Source organism: Nannospalax galili, unplaced genomic scaffold (genome assembly GCF_000622305.1).
Source record: "Nannospalax galili isolate Female #2095 unplaced genomic scaffold, S.galili_v1.0 scaffold610, whole genome shotgun sequence".
NCBI lineage: Eukaryota > Metazoa > Chordata > Mammalia > Rodentia > Spalacidae > Nannospalax > Nannospalax galili.
In genome coordinates this window covers 1,285,919-1,309,507 of record NW_008329141.1, presented here as the reverse complement: position 1 = coordinate 1,309,507, position 23,589 = coordinate 1,285,919, and the positions used below count along the sequence as shown (strand labels likewise).

General features: G+C 38.0%; 2 protein-coding genes across 2 annotated transcripts in view; one reads left to right on the top strand and one right to left on the bottom strand.

The window, feature by feature from the left end:
- Positions 1 to 8,338: 8,338 nt before the first annotated feature.
- CUNH2orf69 (chromosome unknown C2orf69 homolog) lies at positions 8,339 to 18,282 on the top strand. Its single transcript, XM_008833411.3, has 2 exons — positions 8,339 to 8,729; positions 15,637 to 18,282. The coding sequence occupies exons 1-2, from the start codon at positions 8,424 to 8,426 to the stop codon at positions 16,456 to 16,458; spliced, it is 1,128 nt and encodes a 375-aa protein (XP_008831633.1). The 5' UTR covers positions 8,339 to 8,423; the 3' UTR covers positions 16,459 to 18,282.
- A 2,532-nt stretch (positions 18,283 to 20,814) lies between these two features.
- Positions 20,815 to 23,589, bottom strand: part of Tyw5 (tRNA-yW synthesizing protein 5) — a 22,837-nt gene continuing 20,062 nt past the window's right edge. Inside the window, exon 8 of the mRNA XM_008833398.3 lies at positions 20,815 to 22,170. Within this exon, the coding sequence (XP_008831620.1) occupies positions 21,914 to 22,170 (257 nt within the window). The 3' untranslated portion in view covers positions 20,815 to 21,913. The remainder of the gene's footprint in view (positions 22,171 to 23,589) is intronic.

The window sequence follows — 23,589 nt, the reverse complement described above, 5'->3', positions numbered from 1 at the left end:
CCTTTGGAATTGGTTTGCAGGAGGAATGTGGAAGAGTTTTGTGGTACAGTTAGAGATGCCCCAGAATGTGGTAAGCAGATCTTACCATTCTTGTTAGCATATAGAAGACCAGAATGCAGGACTAGAGAGATGGTTCAGAGGTTAAGAGCACTAAGTCTTCTTGTAGAAGACCTGGGTTTGAAGCCCAGCACCCATATGGTGGTTAACAACCATCTGTAATTCCAGTTCTAGGGAATCTGATGTTCTCTTCTGTCCTCCATAGGCACTGCATGACATGAGTGCACTTACACACAGCAGGCATAACACTCATACATGTAAAACATTAAAATAAATTTTTCAAAAAGAAGATCAGAATGCAGAAATGTAGATAGTGGAGGCCCCAGTTTATAGGGTTCAGAGGGGGAATAATAACTGAATTAGGAAGAGGGCTAGAAGCTATTTGTGTTACACTTTGGATCCTGTGTCTTGAGACCTTGAGTAAGCTGAACACAACAGTAATGGACTAGGGCTGACAAAATGGCTCAGTAGGTAAAAACGCTTTTTGTACAAGGCTGATAACTCAAATCCCATTCCTTGAACCTATGATGGAAGGAGAGAACCAATTCCTGAAAGCTGTCTTCTGACTTCCATGTGTGCCATGGCATGGGTGCACTGCACTCACACACACACACACCCCATGAACATTAAAATATATATTTAAAAGCAATGTACTTATTTTTCTGATAGAGGAAGTTTCAAGACAGGACAGCATTCAGCCTGTATCATTGCTGGTCACTGCTATCATCCAGGTTTAAAGTGAGAGCAACAAGTAGAACAGAAAGTTGAAAATGTGCAGTTTGGTGAGGAAAGAAACATAGCAGGCTTAAAGTTACAAAGGGAAGCTCAAAAACAGCTGTAATTGTTATGGAGATTAATATTAAAGAGAAAACTGCTCTGCACTGAGACAATAGAAAAGGTCCATTGGTGCAAAACCCCACACACTGAAGGCTCTAACAGGTGAAAGTGCAAATTCAGTTGAAAAAAAAAAAAAGAGCCTAAACTGAGAATGTTAATGAAAGGGGCTCCTTGCCCAAAATCAACTCCCTAGAAAAGAGTTTCCCAGGGTCAGCCTGGAAGGCACACAGAGTCTGCTAGAACAGTAGTTCAAGGAGGCCAGGTAACATTTCAAGCTATCAGAAGAACTCAGCAGCATTGCCCACATGGTCCTGGTTTTGCAGACAGGAAAGATTCAAGAGTGCAGGGTTAACAGAGGTGTCCTAGTTTGACTTTTTTATTGCTGTGATAAAACACAGACCAAAAGCAACTTGGGGAAGAAAGGGTTTATTCAGCATACAGGTTACAGTCCATCATCCAGGAAAGCCAACGTAGGAACTTGGAGACGGGAACTGAAGCAAAACCCATGGAGGAATGCTGCTTACTGGCTTGGTTCCTCTGGTTCGCTCAGGTATCCTTCTTATACAGTCCAGATTCACCTGCCTAGGGACGGCATCATCCACAGTGGGCCAGGTCCTCCTCATAAATCAATTAGCAATAAAAATGTCTCACAGGCATGGCCACAGGCCACTCTGATGGGGGGAAATTCCTCAGTTAAGATCTCCTCTTCCCAGGTATGTCTAGGTTTGCGTCAAGCTGATAAAAACTAACCAACACAAGAGGCTTGTACAAAGGTTCCAAAAAGTCAATGAGGGAATGAAGTGTGTGACAGGACTGCATTCCCTGCAAAGAGCAGCCACTGCATGAAGCTGTGAAGGTGAAGCCTACACTGCAACAGAGCCCCTAGGATGCTAGAGATGCCAGGACCATGAATGTCTGTTGAGGAAAGTGTCAGGTATGGTGTGGAGCTGGACCAAGGAAGTTTACATATGCTGCAGGTGGCAGAGTTGGAGGGGTGAGGTTTCACAAGGCTATTGGGGCCCAGATGATCCCATTACAAGCCTCACATGCCATAAGTGGAGCTGCAGAGTTTGGTGTTTGCCTTGTTAGGTTTCGGTCTTCAGTGGTCTTTCTTTGCTAACCCCCGCTTCTCCTTTTTTGGAATAGGAATGTTTACTCTGTGCCATGGCATACTGGGGTCTGTAATTTTTAAATAAGGGCTCACAGACATGGATTTGACTCTTAAAAGAGACATTGGATTTTTGAACAGTGTTGGGACTGTTAAAACTATGCAGACTTTTGAAGTTGGAATCAATGCATTTCGTATTGCGATGACTGTAAGTCATTAGGGACCAGGGCTCAAATGGTGTGGTTTGAATATGAAATATTCACCATAGACTCGTGTGTTTGAACACTTGGTCCCCAGATGGTGATGCTGCCTTGAACCTTTAGGAGGTGGAGCCTTGCTAGATAGAAGACATGGGTCACTAGGGTAGTACCCTGAAATTTTAAAGCTGGACCCCACTTCTTTTGCACTGTTTCTTGACTGTGGACACAATGTGACCAGCTGCCCCAGACTCCAGTTGCCATGCCTTTCCTTCCATGATGGACTGTATCTCTTCTTAAACTATGAGTCATAATAAACGCTTCCTTTCTTAAGTTGCCTTTGCCAGATTTTTGAGTAGAGTGGTTATTACATGGGGTAATTATGATTAATATTTTGAAGAACTATTTATAATAAAAAGTAGCACCATCATTATTATCAGCAATGCATGAGTTTGAATTTTCCATGCCATTGTCAACATACTATCCGTTGTTTTAAATTGTAGCCCTCATAGTGGATGTGAAGTAGAACTTATAATTCTGATTTTCATTTTCCTAATGACTAATGTTGAGTACCTACTCAACATTAACTCAGAGTAATAAACTCAATGTCTATTGTCCATTCATGTCTTCAGATTTTTGCATATTTGAAAAGCTGCCTTATATTCATTATTGAGTAGCGAGAATTGTTAATACGTTTGACACATTTATCAGATATATAATTTCCAAATACTGTACTTTCTTTCATGCTGTGAGCCTTTTCTATTTCTATTAATAGCCTTAGAAATAGCAAGTTTTTTTTTTAGATGAAAACCTAGTTTGTCTGTTTTTCATTTTGACTCCTGTTCATTTAGTGTTGTTTACAAAGCTTCAGTAAATACATGGCCATGATTATCATTCCATGAAGATTATCCCTATTTTTTCTTCTAAGAATCTTTTCAACTTTAGCTCAGATATTTTAAGTCTATGGCTTTGATTTATTCTTTTCTGCTTGTAGTATGAAAGGGGCAGAATGTTTATCTTTTTCCTGTACCTATCCAGTTGTCCCAATACCAGTTATAAAAAGACTTTACCACTGAATTATCTGGGCACCTTTTGTGAAAACCAATTGGCCACAAATATAAGGTTGATTTCTGGGCTCTAAATCATATTTCTCAGTTGTTTGTATATCTTTATGACAGTAGACACTATTTGGATGAATACAGCTTTGTAGTTTTAAAATGGGGAAGTGTGCATCTTCCAACTTGTGGAAATGACTATGCTGGAAATGTCTTCTGTTACATAACCTTGTAACCAAGGGCAATCTTATGTTTTGAGATCATTTCACACTATCTCAGCCTGTTTACAATGTAAGACCTTAGGATCCTTTTGTAAGGTAAACATATAGCTTTAACCCCTCACCACCCTTCCTTGCCCCTGCCCCAGAATAATGTGTGTATGTTGTGATAACATCAAGCTCTGAAAGATGTGAACATCAAACACTGAAAGCAGTGAATACATTGAAGGCAACTAATTATCCTGTTTATGTTGCAAAATACAGGCAGGATTAGACTGAAAACATCTGTTTGTGGTTGTGTATGCTGATCTGGGTGAGAGGGGTTAGAAAAGGAAAATGATTCTCTAATAAGTTTTCTTTTTCCCTTCCCATTTCTTGCTGGATATGCATTTCAATAAATAGAAAGCAATTCCTTTGCTTGGGGCACAGTTCCAGGAGAAATCAGAAGGAACAGTTCTCAAAACAGATTGGGCTCATTCTTGGTTTTAACTGATGCCAAAGGTTCAGGCACCACTGTAATGTGGCATTTCTCCACCACACCAACTTAATCTCTTTTAAGAAGGTTGTGTATTTTGGATCCCATACTTATTTACTTATTTATTTATTGCGAATTGCCCTGGCTAAAACTTCTAGTACAATATTGATTAGAAGTAGCAGGAGTAAATATTTTATCTTGTTCTGTTCTCAGGGTGAAAATAGTCAGTCTTTTAGCCATTAAGCATTATACTGGATGTAGGTTTGTCATAATAACATTCATTAGGTTGAGGAAATTCCCTTCTATTCTTAGTTTGGTTAGTTTTTCAACATGAATTTTGCCAAATGCTTTTTCTTGTCTATTAAGATGTCTATGTCACTTTTACTTTTTATGCTATTCATATGGCATATAATATTGATTTTCAGGTGTAAAATAAATCTTGGATTCCTGGAGTAAATCCCAGAAATCCAAGAATAAATCTCAGGAATCCAGGAATGTCTTTTTGTTGTTGCTGTGCTGTTGAGACAGGGTCTTGCTGGCCTCAGACTCATGAACCCCCTGCCTCGGCCTCCTGAGTGTCGAGTTAACAGGTGTACATCATCATGCCCAGCTATAAATCCCACTCTATTACGGTATATAACTCTATTTACATGTTGTTGGATTTCACCTAACAGTGTTTTATTGAGAATTAACTGAAGTTTAAAATTGATTATATTTTCCTTACACTTTAACAGTAAGATATAATGTAAGCAAATACTGTTAACCATTACACAGGAGGTTTTACTGAGTGCTTATCTATATGATTCAGACATGTGATTTATATTTTTCTGAAGTATGTGTTTCAAATCATATGCTACAGGAAAGCAAAGTGTAAAGTATGCCATTTAGCTAGTGAAACTCATCAAAAATAATCTTTCAAATCCACAAATGGCCTTATTCTCTATTTTTATTTCATCAAGCATGTTGGGGACAAAATTCTATGCTAGAGTTGAATATCTCATTTGATATTCCTCACAAGGTTCAGTTTTAGGGCAGAGGCTTGTTAAAACACACACAAGCATGCACGCACACACAACCACCACAACCACCACCACCACCACCACCACCACCACCACCACCACCACCACCAGTTTAAAACAAAAAATAATTGGAAGGATTCGAATATTTGGTAGAATATCAACTGGGGTTCAACTTAAATCTCACGGAAGAACTTAAAATCTTCACCCTTCCTGATTTTCCCCTCTCCCTTTCTTGGAGGAAGCCACATTTAAAGACCATATCTTTTGTGTCTTCATCCTTGCTGTCTAACCTTTGAGCAAAGAAGTCAAATATTGTAGTCTGTGGGCCAAATTTGAGCTATACATGCACTTAATTTGATACGTTTTAGAAATAAATTTAATTAAATACTCAACATTTAAGTTAAAAATGATAAGTATCTGTGTATCTGATATCTTTGGAAAAATGTGAAATGCTGGCAAAATTTTGCCTTGACTTTTACAAGTTCCTAACAGTGAACAGTGACTTCCTTCATCAACTGTGATGTATCTCTGATTTTATTTTTATTTCTCAATCCCCCCCCGTGTGTGTGTGTGTGCGTGTGTGTGTGTGTGTGTGTGTGTGTGACTGGTGTGCAAGTGCAGGCCAGAAGAGAACATCAGATCCCATGGTGCTGAGAACTGAATTTGGTCAGTTGCTAGAACAGCAGTAACACTCTTAACTGCTTAGCCATCTCTAGAGCTCCAAAATAGCTTTCAGTTTGCCATAGTCCTATAAGGTTAGATATGGCCAATTTTACTACTGATAATCTGGACTTGGCTTCTGTAGGTATTAGAGTTCATGCTTCCTGTTGTCCTTAGTTTTTCTCAGATTCTTTCTAAAATTTTCACCATTTTTTTCTATTACACTGACTAGTATAACTTCCAGCAGGAAGTTTTTGAAAATGGAGAAGACAGTCAGGGGCCTTCTGAACACTGTAAACAATAAAATGCCCATTGAAGACCTTTATTAGCTAGAAAAGGGGAAAATCCACTTAACTGGTTATGGTAACTTTGCTCATATAAGACTGCTTACTGGGATGGAAAGTCCAGTTCTGATCACGTTGCAAAAGCACAGAGTAACAACATTAGTTTTGTGGAAGAAGACAGAGGAGATAATAAGAGAAAACAGTACAGTGATATCAAGGAGACCTACAAGAAGACCCCAGTGTCAATGGCATCCCATATAAACAACATGCATACCTCTATGATGACTTCAAACAAAGCTGTTACTTTCTTGGGAAAATGTCACTTGTAGGGTTTAAAAAATCCTTGACTATGGGGGGAGAAGTTCTGTTTACTTCAGTTTGTTTCTTTACTCTGCCTTTCAAATCTTTATTTGTATTTCTCAAAGGCCTCAATTATCTTAGAGATACTATGATGGCTTTGAAATATTTAATATTTGCTATTAATTTTCTTTCTAAACACAAGTACTTCCTGCCCTCTACAATAAAAAATATTTCATTACTAGGTTAACAAGAAAAACAAGATGAGAAAAATCAAAAGCTGTATTAACAAAATATGTGTATGCTTAGGTTTGTAAATCACAGTTTAGCAATCCTCTGCCTAATGAAAGTAACATGTATTAATTTGCAAAACAAAGGTGAAGGCTATTTTCCTTAACACCGTTATATACTAATTATTGCACAATTAGCCTCTACTTTTTAATTAGTTTTAGAAAGCAGAAAATCTACTTTATAATAGTAATTAAATAATATTTTATTGGTTACACTATTATGTCAGATGGAATTCAATAATTTAGATCAAAGTAGATTGGCATATTGCACCTCTATGAAGTCATTCAGAAAAATACAAAGCAATTATATTTTATTATTTGCTAACTTGTTCCTACAAATAGTTACTATATTTATGGTACAAATAAAACAGCATAAATTGACATAAATGTTAACTCAGAATAATTAAATACAAAATGTTTAGATTTCTAGTCTACAATAAATCCTCAATTAATGCAGAATCTAATTTTATAATTTTCACTCATAATTTCTCATGGAAGTTTCTTTACAAGGTCTTGCCTTAAAGCACTTAAAAGTTAGAACAGGGCTGGGGAATGGCTCAGTTGGTAGAGCTTTGTCCCTCCTCCCAAAGCATGAGGGCCTGAATAGGAACCCCAGCATCCATGTAAAAAGGCCAGCTCAGCAGCCTGAATTGCTAATCCTAGGGCTGGGGAGGGAGAGACTGGCAGATCCCTGAGGCTCCCTGGCTAGTCTAATACATGAGCTCCAGGTTCAGGGAGACCTTGTTTCAAAAAATGAAAAGAAAAACAATACTGAGGAATGCACAGTGGACATAAGAAACAGCCCTCTCTCCTCAAAGGGAATAAGAGACAGTTTATTCTAGACCAAGGTATGAGTAAACTTAAGTGTTATAGTAACAGAACAAAGAAAATCATAAGTCAAGGCCTTTCAAATACACCTGTGGAAATACTGGGTAGTAAATCTCTGCTATAGGGCTCAGATGCTATCTGATGACATTCTTAGCTTTTGGGTTGGTGGAAGCTAATGCCCTGACAAGTTAATACATCTCAAATGATATCCCTGACAGTCACAGGACATTAGTGGGTCAGCCACACAAGGTAGGCTAGGAATGGCTATTAATTAATGGGGCTAAAGATAATCCAAGAAAAAACTGTAATTAAGCTCTGGACTTGCAACATTTCAATCTCTCCACAATTACTCAAGTTCTAATCAGTTAATAGCCCTTGTAGAAAGTTCAGTGTAAGGTGAGGCTGCTTTCTAGGACACTTACATTCACAACATCCTAAGTTAGCTGCCACACTCACTCACACACACACACACACACACACACACACACACACACACAAAGTTATAATAGATCACTTCTTCCTTTCCCTCTCTTTAGTATATATTTAGCAAAATCCTATTCCTACACAACTAGATATTAGTTGCTGGACTCACAGGACTTTCCTATACTCTTCAAACTGGTTTTAATACCTTAAAATAGCAAATCCTACAGGTTGCAAATACTGACCACTATAAATATGTTAACAAGTGCTTTGCCCCCATTTTTCCTGTCCTAAGCCATGAGCGCCGCTCTCGCTACCAACCAGGAATAAAACAGACTTCTTATCAAAGCACAAATTCCCTACTCAAGAACTTCAGGTACAGGAGATTGCCTGCATCCGGAGCATGTTAAAGGCTTAGTCTACTTAGGTCTTTGACTAGATAAACCTGACCCAAAAGAAGAACATACCATAACTCCCGCCTCTGCTGCGCCCACCAATCACAAACGTCCTTCCTCGGGCCGCGCCCTCCGCTCTGGCTCTGGAACGTGAGCGCGGATTGGCGCTTCGCTGACGCACGACGCGCTGACGTCACCCGACGCCTGGATAGCATTTTCTCGGCCGTTGCACTGCCCGAAACTCCGCCCTGGCCTCCCCGCGGCGCCCTGGAGGCCGAGCCCCATGTGGGGGTTCAGGCTGCCGCGGTTCTCGGCGGTGCTGCTGCTTCTGCGGCCGCAGCTTGCTCCGGGAGGCGCCGCATCCGGTCCGCAGGTCGGAGCCATGAATCTGGGCGATGCGCGGGGCACCCCACCTACAGACAGACGCCGCCTGCAGCGCTCCACGGTGCGGGGCGCCGATCCGCAGCGCTGTAACGAGCTGCTCCTGCTGCCGGCCGGGGAGGGAACAGAGCGCCGCGGCCTCCCCGGGGAGCGGGCTGCCGAGGAGCCGCCGCAGCATCATGTCCTCTACTTCCCCGGGGATGTGCAGGTAACGCGGGCCCTGCACCTGGCGCTGCTGTTTGGTGGTCTAGCTGTTCCCGCGTGGCTGCTGTGGGGGCCCGGTCTCCACAGACACACCCACGCGTGCCCTCACTGGAAAGAAAACCCAAACCGCCTCCTCCACCCACAGGAAGGTGTCCTTGGGGAACCACAGTCTCCATGGAACCAGCTATGAGGCCAGGCGTTCAAAGGGGAATGGAGCTTAATGGGTGTCCACCTCTAGCCAGGTTTCCCTGTGGACACTGTGTGTGTGTGTGTGTGTGTGTGTGTGTGTGTGTGTGTGTGTGTGTGTGTGTATGTGCGTGCGCATGTGCGTGCGCGCGCGCGCTCTGGGTACAGTACACAGTGTTCAGAAAACGCTGACAGCAAACAAAATACAAACCCATTCCTAGAGTGACCCTTTCGGTGAGCCAAAAGCTGTGGCTGTGCAAAAAAAAGGATATTGATGGCTCAGAATGCTAATGTTATTGATGCCACTTAAATTTTGTACTTCTGTTTGTTTTGTGTTACTGGTTTTAGAGTAAATGTCCATACTAAAGTTGTCCTGAAAGGTGGGTTTTAGTCTAAAATTGCATTGCCTAGTGAACACGAGTTAGCCGTGATTCCTGAATTAGTTAAAATGAAAAGTCAGGGTCTGTCTCACTGGTTGCATTGCAAGTATTCGATCAGCACAGGCTGATGGACAGAGCAGATACAAACAGTATTTCCATTGACCATATCAACCATCACAGAAAGTTCTGTTAGCTCTTGTGTAGAAGTCAAGTTCAATATAGCTATGTGTTTTCCTTATACCACGAAACTATTAATTGTTTTTGAAATTGGTACTTTAAAGTGGCAAATTTCAAAACTTTGAGTTGAAGAATCATAAACATTCTCTCTTCCTCTCAAACTAATTGGTCTAGTTGACTGCTAATAAAAACCAATAAAAGAAACCAACCCTCAACAGCCTGCATGTTTCTAATGCTGACTTCCAGATTTGTGACCAACTACTATATGTATTCCGGTGATGATGATGATAATGACTAGTGACTAAGCCTGAGTACTGTCTGTTTGTGAAAGTGTGCCAGCCAGAACATCTAACCTGTCCAGATGAAGTCTAAGATGGTCTAAATACATAGTATCACCTTTTCTTTCACCACCATCCATTTGTTTTTTTAGCCCAAGGTTCCATTAGCTTCTTGTACAGTGATAGAAATAGGAAAAGGAGTAAAAGAAAGCAAATGGAAAGGCTTTGAGGCCAAACTGCCAAGATGTAATACCCAGTTATGTATTTTTGTGTATGAAATCTGCAGGTATTGTATTACCTCAGCTAAATGGGAATACTAGTTCAAAGGGAATCAGTGGAAATTAAATATATGAACACCCAGAGATTTCCAGCCCCTTCTCATCTTTCTGGGAACAGTAAAATATTCAGGTACCCTAGTGCTCCCTTCTTGGACTTTTTCCTCTATCTTTACTCTCTTGGTGATCTCTTTCAATCCTGTGACTTTACATGTTGCCTATACTCTGACAACCCTTGACATTTATATATTTATGTACACGTATGCCTGGGTTTTATTTAGAGTCACCAGTTACTTCCTTTGGGATATTCAGTAGCCATTTCAAACCAAAAATCTCTAGATATTTCCTCCTGTGCAGTCTTCCTCATTCCAGTTAATGAGAATCTACCTACTTGGTTGGTCATCTTGAAGTTGTCCTCCAGAACTCTCTTTCATACCTCATCTCTAATCCAGCGGCACATCTCACCCAGCTCCACCCTCTCAGTGTAACGAAAGTGGTCAGAACAGTGGTTTAAAACTGAAAGTCTCCTTATGCTACCCTTTCCAAACCATCAAAATGGCTTCCACTTCCATGTCACTTGAGTAAGAGCCAGTCAGTAGCCTGGAAGGCTTTTCACGCTCTCTCTCTCTTTCACGTTGCTTTTTAAACTTGCACTCTGCCTCAGCCTCCCAGGTGTTTTCGTTGTTCAAACATGTCAGGCACACTTGACCTCAAAAGCTCTGCGTCTTCTGTCCAGAATAGTCCTCCTGTAGACACCTGTACTTACTACCTCACCTCTTTTAAGTCTTGTTAGTAGTTCCCTTCTCAGTGAGGCTTTTTGTGACCATCATAATCAGACATTTCTACAGCATCTAACAGTTTTTCTTTTTTATTTCATCAGTATTCATTACTTTTCATTTTGGTTTTTTGGTCTATTTTCTCCTACTAAAATGTAAGTTCATGCCTGTTCACTGAAAAAAAAATCTCTGATGCTTAGTGACTGGCATGTTTTAGGTGTTCGGCAAATAACTTCTTTGAATAAATGAATATATGTAAGTTTGTTTTGAACAGTACAAGAAGTGCTTGAGATGGTTTTATATAAAGCACTTTTAGCCTCAGACTCCTCCTCATCTATAACTGCATTTTTTTTGAGCCTAGTGTTTATCATTATGAAAATTTCCCTGTGAGACATAGCTCATCTTTTAGTGTGCTGATCCTTTTAGAATGCTTAGGTTTGTTTTATGTAGAGCAAATAAGCCTTCTTTAAATGATTTTGCTTTGATTTGAGTAACTGTTGAACAGAATAGGGTCAGACAATTTTGTAAGAAGCCATTAGAAGCTTTGCCTCATCTTGGCACTGACTTATCGCTTGATACTAACTAAAACGAGCTATCCATGTGAATTTATATCCTGCTTGATGTTCCTTTCATAGTAATTTTTTGTAGTATGTCCTTATTCTATACTTATCCTTTCATTAACACCTTTTACTTAAAAAGGTCATCATAGTTTATATAACCTTAGATACTGCTTTAGATGGTGTATGATTTTGAAGGGGAATGAGAATTTGTTTTCAAGGAGGTACTTTCGAAACCGTGTAAGTGACCATAACTTTTTAAACCCTTGGAATAGAATTATGATTTTTTAAAAATATAAGAATATAACTTGCTGAATATTGACAAGTGTTAGACTTAGGAACCCATCAGCACAGTCATGTTTGAGAGCGTATCTGTCCTAAGAGGCACCTCTGCCCTTTGTGATCAGTTCTCTTTTCCTCATCCTAGAGAATCAATTATCTGGTTTTTTGTTGTCATTTTATTTTTTATTTTGTTTTGTTCTGTTTTTTGCTATAGTTTTTGCCTTTTCTAGAATTTCATTAATCTGGAATTATTTAGTATTTAATCTTTTGTGTCTGACTTCTTTGATTTAGTGTAATGGTTTTGAAATACATCCTTACTGTTACTCGTGTCAACCAGTTTGTTGCTTTTTATGACCACTGAGTATCTTCTGTATGGATATACAAATTTGTTAATTCAGTAGTTGAGTAGTTCATAACATATCATTTGGATCCTACCACACCTTTTTTTTTTTTTTTCCCCTGTTTTTGAGCTAGGCTTTCACTCTACAGCTCAGGCTGGCCTTGAATTCACTGTATAGCATTGGCTGGCCTCAAATTTGGAACAATCCTCCCGCCTCAGCCTCCAGAGTACCAGGATAACAGGCATGCATCAAATTTTGTTTTGCTACAGGGTAAATGACCATTGTGATATGTCTGAGTCTTGCTGTCTGGGGTTTCCTGGGTTGGGCGGTCCTCTTTGGCTGGATGATTGTTCTTCTCATTGTAACCTGATTAGTTAGGATGTGTACTTTATGCTCAGCAAAGATGTCACCTTGGTACTTTTTTGAGAGAAGAGTAGTTCTTACCCACTGTAGCTTTCCTCACTCTGTTCAAAAGGTAGTCCACCTACTTTAAATCTTTATCATGAATGCTTCTAAACTCTTAGAAACTGGTGAAGTCTTTGGCCCCGACTTCATTGCTGTATGGCATGGTCCTCAAAAGTTTTTGCAGGTCATCAAACATCTAACTATAGGCTAAGCAACCCTTAATCTCTGTAAGAGATTATTTTGCTGTCTGCCTCACTGGGGATGCATAGATGCAGAGCCTCCACTCCTTATCTCCTTCAAGGATAGGAAGTGCATTGCATCCCCGCATCAGATGAAAACTCTGCAAAGAATACCCCTTCAGTAGACTAACTATAGGTAATAGCTTGAGTAGCAGAACCAATTTTGACTGCCTAGGGGAATATCTGGTGCCTCTTCTCAGGATTTGGAAGTACTTATCCCTTGTCCTCAGGTCTGGGCTTTGGTATAACAATAGCAATCCCACTCTTCATTCTGCCGCACACAATTATTTCCTCCGTGTTATCATTTTCCCCCTTCTAATCATGTAACCTGGAGTTAATTAGGGGAAGTACTGTTTAGATTTATAGCACTTTCTGTATGGGTACAGTCTAAACTGAGAGTCATTAAATCTGCCTTCACATGGATTCATTAAATAACTAATATAAATAATTGCATAGCCTCAGGACCTCAGGTTTCTTAACTACAGCAAGGATTTGTTTGTTTATTTTCCAGATGGTTTCACTATGTGCAGCCCAGGCTAGTTTGAACTCTGAATCCTCCTGACTCAGCCTCTTGTGCTGATTACATGCCAGTGCCACCACACCTATCTTATAAAAATGAATACAGCAGAGGCAGGAAAATCAGAAGTTCACTATCATTCTTGGCTACATAGGAAGTTCAAATCCAGCTCCTTGAGCCGCATGAAACCTCAAATAAAACAAAATAAACATGGTCAGGAAGATGGCTGATTAGGTAAAGGAGCATGCTGCTAAGCCTGACACAACCTGAGTTCAAGCCACAAGACCCACCTAATGAAAGAGAGCCAACTCCAACCAGTTGTCCTTTGACCTCATGTCCCATCACGCCCACAGGGAAAAAAAAATTTTTTTTTTTAAAGGAACAGATTAGCCCTTCCAGTTCTAATCTGCTATGGTTTTATAATTTTTGTATCACAAATCTAGATGTATAGAAGGTAATCCATAAAAAGTCAACTTATGATCTTATGATCTTCTTAGAATATTTTTAACATACATAGCAAGCTTCTAATACATATGGCAAGCTATTAATGAAATACAGCTATTATGAAGTAGTTATATTACAAATGGGAAAATTACCAAAGGATGCAAACAGAATTAACCAAAGGAAAAGAAACTGAAAATTGCCAACAAAGAGAAAACTGTGTAACCTGATTTCACATCAAAATATGCTGATGAAGCAAAAGCATTCCATAATTTTATCCTAGCAGGAAAGCTTTCCAAAAATTAATGCAGATAACCATCAGCATTAAAGATAGGTAAGGATGTGAGAAAATAATGCAATCTTGTAAGCTTCAGTGGAAGTGTAAATAGACATTAAATTTTACTGATGTCTAAAAATTATGATTGCAAATTTGTATGATATAGAAGCATGCCTGTAATGTATTTTTAAAGGAAAATGATGTCTCAGTGTATTGTTGCTTAGTAGAGAAGTAAGAATGTAAGTAAAGAATGTTTTCCTGTACGCATAATTATATATGTATGCGTATACTAGAGAAAACTGAACTATAGCTACTAAAATTTGAATGATTATTTCTAATACCAGTGACTTTATAGAGGATTTTTCTGTCTTTTTTTAATGCCTTTGTATATAGGTTGAATTTTTGTAATATTCTGTTATTTTTTAATAGGAGCAAATGTATATAGCACTTAGGATTTAGACTGTGAAAGCTTATGAACTGAGTCTCCATTAGCTGACAGTCCTCTGTACTTAAGTATTGAGACAGGAGAATCTCAGCATGGGCCATATAATGAGAAGGGTCTGGGAAAACAAAAGAACAAACCACTATTATTAGATATTAAAAGAACAGTAAAATGTATCTATGTTATAGGACCAAAACAAAAATATATTTTTACTTTATATAGACTGCCTTCTAAATAATTAAGTTCTGTATACAAAAGGCAAAGGATATGAACAGGCAAGAGTAGAAATCCAGATGTTAATAAATATATGAACAAAAGATTCAGATGACTAACAAATATATAAACAAAATTTCTTCTTTCCAGTTTTTAATTATCTAAATTTGAGTTATTCCATTCCTCTGAAATTTTACAAACAAAAAACTGTGAAAGGCAGTTTAGTTGTTACATCACCAACTTTAAATCATGGTTATTCTTAACTTGGTTTTTCCACCTCTGGGAATTTTAGTACGTAGTCACAGATAGGCACAAAGATTGTTCTGTCATGTTCATTGCAGGTTTGTAAAACATGAGAATTAAATCAGACACAGCAGTCAGTTGGGTTGCTAGCAGACTCTGCATGCCTACAGGGTATAGGATAGCAGCTCATTGAAAGGGAAGTGTTTTCAAATTATATCTTGGCCAAAATGTCTGTGGAATGAATCAGATTTATATTTTCAATTAAATTAGGAAGCTTTTTTTTTCCCCCTGGAGCTGAGGACCGATCCCAGGGCCTTGTGCTTGCTAGGCAAGCACTCTACCACTGAGCTAAATCCCCAACCCTAGGAAGCTTTATTATATGTAAATATAAATTTTGTGACAAAAATTCAAATTCATCCTTCTAAATTATTTCTTTTTAAAAACTCATTAATTCAGCATAATTATATTTTATTACCCTGTCTCACATGTTTTGTTCAAAATCTTTTTTTTTTTAATTTTTATTTTACGTGTATGCATGTATTGCCTGGATGTGTGTAAGTGCACCCATGTCATGCAGTGCCAGCCGAATAATTGGTTTCCCTGGAACTGGAGTTACGGATGTTTGTTAGCCACCATGTGGTACTGGGATTCAAACCCGGGTCTTCTGCAAGAACAGCCAGTGCTCTTAACTGCTGAGCCATCACTCCAGCCCCTTGTTCAAAATCTTATAACCAGAAAATGATGACAAGTTTTTAGGTTTCCTACATTAACTGTAGGTCATTATAACCTTCTACCTTCCCCCTCAATAAAAATGTGAAGTTATTTTGTGAAAATAGTTTTAGGTAAATATGTGTTTAATGCTTATTCCATCTTTCTTTTCAGAATTACCATGAAATTATGACTCATCATCCTGAGAATTATCAGTGGGAAAATTGGAGTCTAGAAAATGTTGCCACCATCTTAGCCCACCGGTTTCCCAATAGTTATATTTGGGTAATAAAGTGTTCCCGAATGCATTTGCACAAATTCAGCTGCTATGACAATTTTGTGAAAAGCAACATGTTTGGTGCTCCAGAACACAATCCTGATTTTGGAGCCTTTAAGCACCTGTATATGTTATTAGTTAATGCTTTTAACTTAAGTCAAAATGGTGTGCTATCAAACAGGAGTGTTTGGAATAAGGAGTCTAAAACATCTACCTATAAGTCTAATTCTTCTACTACTAGTAATGGCTGCCAGGGAGAAAAAGAAAGGACCTGTGAAAAACTTGATGAGTCTGCCATGAGTTTTGATCCACCATCATTAAATGGTGCATCATTTACTTTGATTGGATTCAGTAAAGGCTGTGTTGTTTTGAACCAATTGCTCTTTGAATTGAAAGAAGCCAAGAAAGACAAGAACATAGATGCTTTCATCAAGAGCATAAGAACAATGTATTGGCTGGATGGTGGTCATTCTGGAGGAAGCAATACTTGGGTTACATATCCAGAAGTCTTGAAAGAATTTGCACAGACAGGGATTACTGTTCACACCCATGTAACACCTTATCAAGTACATGATCCAATGAGATCCTGGATCGGAAAGGAGCACAAGAAATTTGTTCAGATACTTGGAGATTTGGGTATGCAGGTGACTAGCCAAATTCATTTTGTAAAGGAAACTCCTTCCATAGAGAATCACTTCAGAGTTCATGAAGTATTCTGAGAACATGAATGTACTTGTTTATTAGGAGAACATAAGTACTTTTTAAAAGTGTTAAAATTCAGATGATGAGATGTAAGATGTACTTCATTAGATGCACTGCGAGTTTGGGAGCAAGGGAGGAGCATACATTCCAAAAATAGGAGTGTCATATATGGTAGGAGTCCTTGCTTGCAGATGTCAGCACTTTGAAATTTTAATTGGGTTAGAATTAATTTGAAGTCTTTTGGGTGATTTGTGATAATTCTATGAGACCACTAAAATGAAAGAAATTTGATGATGCAGTCTTTTGAAAAGCTAATAAAGTTGTTATTGGGAATAGCTGATTTTCTGAGTAACGTTTTTAACTAATTTTAGTAGCTGTAATCGGCTTTCTTGGCACTTAAAGTTGACTAGAAACATTTCATTTCTTTGTACAAAGCACAGGTGTCCCTGATGTATCCTGCTTCTTGTGTTTTGTAAACTCCTGGGTTTTTTTGGGTTTTGTTTTTAAGAGTCAAATATATTTATTTCCATGTGTCCAAGAACATGCAGGAGTATAAAGTTGGTTTTAAAAGCGTATTGCACTTAAGCACTGTAACTTAATTTTTAATTGACAGTTTTTAATTATTTGTTAGCATCCTCTCAAAAAGGAGACAGATTCCACAGACTGAAATCAGTGTTTCTTCAGAAACATGATTTTGTCTGCCAAGAGAAAATAGCTTTCTTTGGCCAAAATGCAAAATTACATTGCAATAAGAAAGGGTACAATGGAAAGTTCGAAGACACAAATAATTTAAATTCTGGCTCAGAAACTGAATTTGCTTAACACTGCTACATAATTTGGGTAAAGTTTCCTTCTGCCCATTTTTCTTGACTAAATACATTTTGAAAAACAAAAAATGTAATGACTTTTAACCAACATTGGAACATGTGTATAAAAAATGATCAGTCACTTTTCTTTTATGAATAACTAGCTTTCCAGATGGTGAAATAACCAAGCAGGGGAATAACATGCTGCTTTAGGACTGAAATACAGACAGTAAGATTATTATCTTAAGGACCAAGCAAACCTAAGTTTATTAAACAATGTAGAAAGTGTTAATTTCTTGTTTTCTTCACAAGATTGTATTTTAATCATCCTATAAACACATTCCAAATATTCATGCTCATAAGGATTCCTTCAGACCAGGTGCTTAAAAATCAACATGGCTCTAGCTACTACAGAAGAGCGTCTGAGCTTTTCATAAGCAAGGCAGTTTTGTATTACTCCACTTCGAATATCTGTTCTTTTGTGACCAACACATCACAGAAACAAGTCGCCTCGTTTCTAACTTTTTACGTCGTATCTTTAAACATTGATTGGATGGCCATATTCAGTTTGTTTAGTAACCCTTAGTTATATTCACATGTATCACTTAATGTGAAATAGATGAATAATGAATATTCAGAGGGAGAAAAAAAGGCTTTTTACAAGAATAACTGAAGTGGAAAGATAATTTAAAAGAATTCATTTTAAAAGTCTCAGTTCTTCACCTCTCCATTTATGTAAGTGGTCAAGTGTTACATGTTAAGTTGATATTAACTCCCTGGGCACCTAGAACTGCCGTCATCGCCTTCATCTCATGAGACTGTTGTAAAGCAAAAATATTTTTGTAATAATGTATTTGAGTTAGAGCACACACAAGTTTCTTTTTAATATTTCAGGTTGGTTCTTTTTGTTTCATGTAAATGTGTCCTCTTAGATTGTGCCTTTGTAATGAGTCACCCAGAAAAGTGATCCTAGAAATGTGATGCTACCACAGCATGATTGTATAACTGTATTAAAATTAATAATCTCCAAAAATGCATTTGGATGTGCTTTCATCTTATGAACATGGTTCATTCAGATCATCATTTGAAAGGAAACTATTTCCACCTTGCCAGTTTGAGTTTCTGTGTTTCTACTTCCTAATCTTTTCAAAGTGAACAATTTTGAAAACCTTTCCTGTGAAAATACCTCTTTGTATTACTTCATAACAATTTGCATTATACCCATTTCTGTTGGGCTTCCCACGGGGCAATCCTTAAAAAGTTCTTTGAATCTTTTCTTTGCTAGTCATCGTTGATGTCTCTATTTCTTTCACCCGATAAGAGACTGTTGGAATATGGTGTGATCTTTTTTTATTTCATTCATGTAGCATCCAAGCACTCACCTAATATAAGGAGAATCTAGGCAGTAAGGATGTGATCCAATCCTGGCAACGTAGTATTAAGTCATATCCTAAACCTTAGGAAGGAAAATCTTAATGTTAAGGGAAGGTGTAAATGGACCTGTCTGTGACCCATGCTTTTTTTTTTTTTTTTTTTTTTAATGAGAATGTTGGAGGTTTTTTTTATATTTATGTGTATGCATGTATTGCCTGCATATATGTAAGTGCACCCGTGTCGTGCAGTGCCCATGGACAGAAGACTGTCATATCCCCTGGAACTGGAGTTCTGGACAGTTGTTAGCTGCCATGTGGATGCTGGGATTCAAACCCGGGTCTTTTGCAAGAACAGTGTTCTTAACCACTGAGCCATCTTTCCAGCCCCGACCCATGCTCTTTTTACAAAAATGGAGAGGCCCAGCAGCTGAGTTCCTCACCGCCAGGTAGGTAGTCTGTTTGGGATAGTCACCGTGTCTCCTAGGTATATTTAAGACACCCACTCATGGCTTGTACACTTGAGACAAGGTTACACCTGGGATCTGAGAATGACTACAGTTCTGTTTGTTCCCCTAGACTGAACAGAACAGTGTGCGGAACTGTAGATCTTGTGTCCCTTGACTATTCAGCCTCTTCTCAGGCAACCAGTCTCACTGGATTGTATCCTTGCAGAGCTAATTCTGTGCCTGTGTAAATGTGTAGAGCATACATTATACAAGTGGCAGCATAGTTTCAAGGTTTTTATGGAACTACACTGGACAAATCCCACCCCAGTACATTCCTTGGTCCTGTAATGTTTAGGATCATATTCCACCATCTACCCATCATCATGAATCGTATTTTGAATCCTTGTCTGCATATAGCAAGTAGTGCGGTAAGTTTTGCTGGGAGGAAAATCATTTCATTTGTGTATCAGGTCAAACTCCAAAACAGAAGAGTGGGGATAATTGCTAGTTGGGCCCCTACCACTGTAAGCCCTAGATAGGCCTTCATGTAGCCAAAGGTGATTATGTAACTTCTAAGATTTCCTCTTGATGGATAGATGATTGATAGATTTGGAATCCAAGAAGTGACAGTTGATGTATATTTTTATTTGGCCTTAAACTGAAAGATTAAAATATTTTTATTTTAAAAATAAGCAGAATCTAGCATTAAAAATTGTGATGGGATAATTTTAAAACTGTTCAAAGGGTCCAGTGTAATGTTGCAAATATAATTTCATATGCTACTATGAATCTCAGCAAGGAAGGAATAGTGACTTGCACTATTACGGGCTTGTTCCTATTTTTTGTAGTAGTTGAGTTATGCTGTGTGAGTTATATTTTTATAAGACGAGGAAAACAAGGACAGATACTTAGTTTCCTTTCCCACTACCAAACAAAAGGGTCAATTTTGTTTTGATTCTCACTTTTCTATGATCCTCTTTTGGTGCTGGGGTCGGAACCCAGTTACCTGGACTAGACAAGTGCTCGGTCTACTGCTGATCCGTGTCCCAAGCCTTCTATGTGACTTTGGATCTTTGCACTTATACTTTGTATTATTTTGTCTTATTAGTTAAGGGGGACAGGGAGGGGAAGCAATGTTTATTAAAAGCTATAAAAACTGAACTAAAGCAGTTCATCTTTTTCATTTCTGGGGCAGAAAGTATCATTGTTTTGCTTAGGCTAAAAAAAGATAAAAATGTGGTGACATGGCTGCCATTCTCAATTTTTTTCCTGATTTTTGACCTTTGTTCATCTCTTGAAAGTGCCTAGGAAAATCAAAATTTTTATGTACTTTTCCTTTCTTGTTTACTATAATTTCCTTTTTAATGCTAAAATCAATCCAACTATAAACAGAGGGCATGAGTGAAGATTATTTTTAATAGTGTAAATATTTCCTCTGTAATTCAAATGCATCAAATTGATGTACTCGATTGTTTTGAACAGGCACATTCATGTTCAGTAAATACAGTTGGTATTCAATGGACCTACAATGTGTACCAGATACAAAGACCAGCACATGGGGCCAGAAAGATGGCTCGGGTTAAGAGCACTGGCTGCTCTTGCAAAAGATACAGGGTCAGTTCCCAGCACCCACATGTTGGCTAACTGTGCCCCTAACTCCAGTTCCAAGGGATCCAACACTCTGAATTCCACTGGCATTGCATGACACAGGTACACCTACAACATGCAGGCAATACATTCATACGCACAAAAATTCTTTTGAAAGACCAGCACACATACACATACAATGGCTCATTTTCAAAGATTACAACAGAATTTTCATTCTTTAAAAACATATATTTGAAAAACTGGTAGTAAAGAAGTATTTAATTGGGGATATATAAGTATAAACTAAGATGAGGCAGACTTGACATTTGGGTGACAGGAAAGGCCAGGATCAGATGAAACATTTACTTTGGACAAGTCAGAACTCGTGTATCATCAAATCTTGTTATTCCTAGTCCTGATTATTCAAAGCACAATGTAAGACATTATTAAATATTTATACCAAACCCAAAACATACTGAAAGCCTACAGAGTTGGAGCTACTCACCTGTTTTACAAAGTGCCTCCAAGATTCTGGTTATGACAAATGTAGCAGTGAATGGTGTTAGCTGCCTCCCGCTTATCCTTTCCCAACAGAACTCTGGTTTAAAGAATCATTCTGTTCCCATGGTATCCCACTCCCAACCTGTTTTCTACCCTCTGACAACGACTGGCTCTGGGACGGACAGCATGAAGCCCCTTGATAGCAGTAAGCGCTAAGGGCTAAGTAGGGAATTCTGGGAATGTTTCCTCATAGTAAGAGGGCTTGCAGAACCCAGCCAGACTCCTTCACTGCATACAAATGAAGAGGCACAAGGCTCCAGCTGCTACTGGCATTCATCCCCTGACCACAAGGGTAGCTAGCCCTCAGATGATGCCAATACTGTGATTGGAGAGAAGGGGGGAAAACTACCAAGTTTTTGGTGGCATTACTGAATGACAGGAAAGAACAAAGCGCCTTCCACCAATAGACTTTATGTAGTGTGATATAGCAATGTATCTTACTACATTGATAAGATAGCAATATATCTTACTACACTGGAATTTTAGTTATTTGAATATTGATGCCAGAGTGGCCCCACTACAGCATTCTTAATCTATACCAAGTAAAAACCAGAGGCACCTCCCTTTCTTCATATTGTAAATCTGAGATGGACATGTCTTTCCTATTTTAAAAACAATCTTTAAAAATTTACATCTTGTACTTTTCCAATCCTTGAGCTGAATTCTATTTTTTAATTTTCATTGCATTCAGTTCATTTTTTATTCGAAGTTCTGGCTGTAGGCTTTGTCTTGAATACGTAAAACCATTTGCCGTGCATAGAAGTCCCTGTATTCCTCTGGTAATTCAGCCAGGGTTTTCAAAGCTCTGTCCAGGATTTGAGCAGCTCTTGACGCTGCCACAGGGTCTTTGTTGCCATAGGTATCTGTTTTATCGTAGCATTCAGATGGAAGGTGCTTCCAAAAGACATTCACTCCCACTCCAAACTCTTCAGAAATTACATTATGGAACCACAACGCTGGAGAAAATTTTTAAAAACAAGTTAAAAATAAAACTTACAGTTTAAAAAAAAAAAAAAAACCCAAAATGTCAGTGAAATACCACGAATTGCATATAGCCAATGTAAGAAATAGTTCTAACCAGCTCTTCCTTCGTTAGCCCACTTCCAGCTCTTAACAGAATCATTTCAACTTTTATGAACTGCCAACCAGTTTAAAGTGTCAGTAGCATAACCCTTTAAAAATCTTTAGGAATAGTAATTTTCCCTTTTAACTTGAAAGGCATAATAAAGTTGTTTTATAGTTCTCTAATTTGGGGCAGGTCTTTTGTGTTACATATTCACACTTCCGAGTCACACAACCACATCAAAAACATTTCTTTTTGGTACACAGAATATTTCAATTTGAAGAGTACGCCCAACCTTTTCTGACTCACTACAGTTCTTTTGTTCTCAAAAACTTCTGTTAAGTGGAAATTTGGTTTTCTAACTTAAGTTAGCATTCACTGTTGCTGCTTTACCTTCTGTACTTCTAAAGCAATTTGTATCCACTGTCTATTTCTTTCAAGTCCTTTGCAGTAACTGCAAAACTACAGCAAATACTTTGGTGGTGGTGGCAGAGAAGAAACTTTATCACATATACTGAATTAATTATTTTCACTAGTAAGTTCAGTGTTTTCAATGGAATCTTAATGTTTTCAAATTTTAAGTGCCAGAAGAATATTAAAGAATACCACAGTGTAACAGATGGAGTACTAATAATTTAAAAACTGTTTACTCTTGTGAAAGGAGGGTTTAGATTTTAGAGACAAACATGCTAAGAATGTTTGAGGGAAAAAAAAACATTAAAATGTTTTGATTTACAAATCAACATAGTTTCAATTTTAACTATAAGTTCTTTTAGAATTTTTCCCCTTATTCATTGTAATAGGATAGGCTAACTATTCTGATTATTAAATCTAAACATAGGAATTTTGCTTTTGTTTTGAAATATATGCAAATATTTCTAAAAAATAAGCTATATATACACAGAATAAGCTATATATACAAGTATATATATACATGGCTCTAATTGAAAGATAGGAAAAGTGTTTAATTTACAAAATGGCAATGAATTTAAGACAAAGGTGCTGGATGTTTGAAAAACATACAGTAATAATATCATATAACAATATCAACATCATATTTTTGTATCAACTATATGAAGGATGTTCTATCAGGCCTTTTGGGGAATATTAACAAGAACATGATTCCCTGTCCTCAAGGAATTTACAGTCTAACCTCAAATTATGTTATATTTTTATTCTTTAAAGTTGTTTTGAAAGTTAATTCTGTCATTCAACAAAGGTATTAAGTGTGAATATATTAATTTAGAAACAACAAATAGAATTATACAAGTAGAATTTGCTACTAAACTCCATTACTTTTAATTTTGACTTT

Bases quoted from the DNA above. Each gene is read 5' to 3' on its own strand.
- CUNH2orf69 (XM_008833411.3), top strand. From the start codon at position 8,424: ATGTGGGGGTTCAGGCTGCCGCGGTTCTCGGCGGTGCTGCTGCTTCTG. The intron at 8,730-15,636 runs GTAACGCGGGCC...CTTTCTTTTCAG, and splicing joins ACTTCCCCGGGGATGTGCAG to AATTACCATGAAATTATGAC.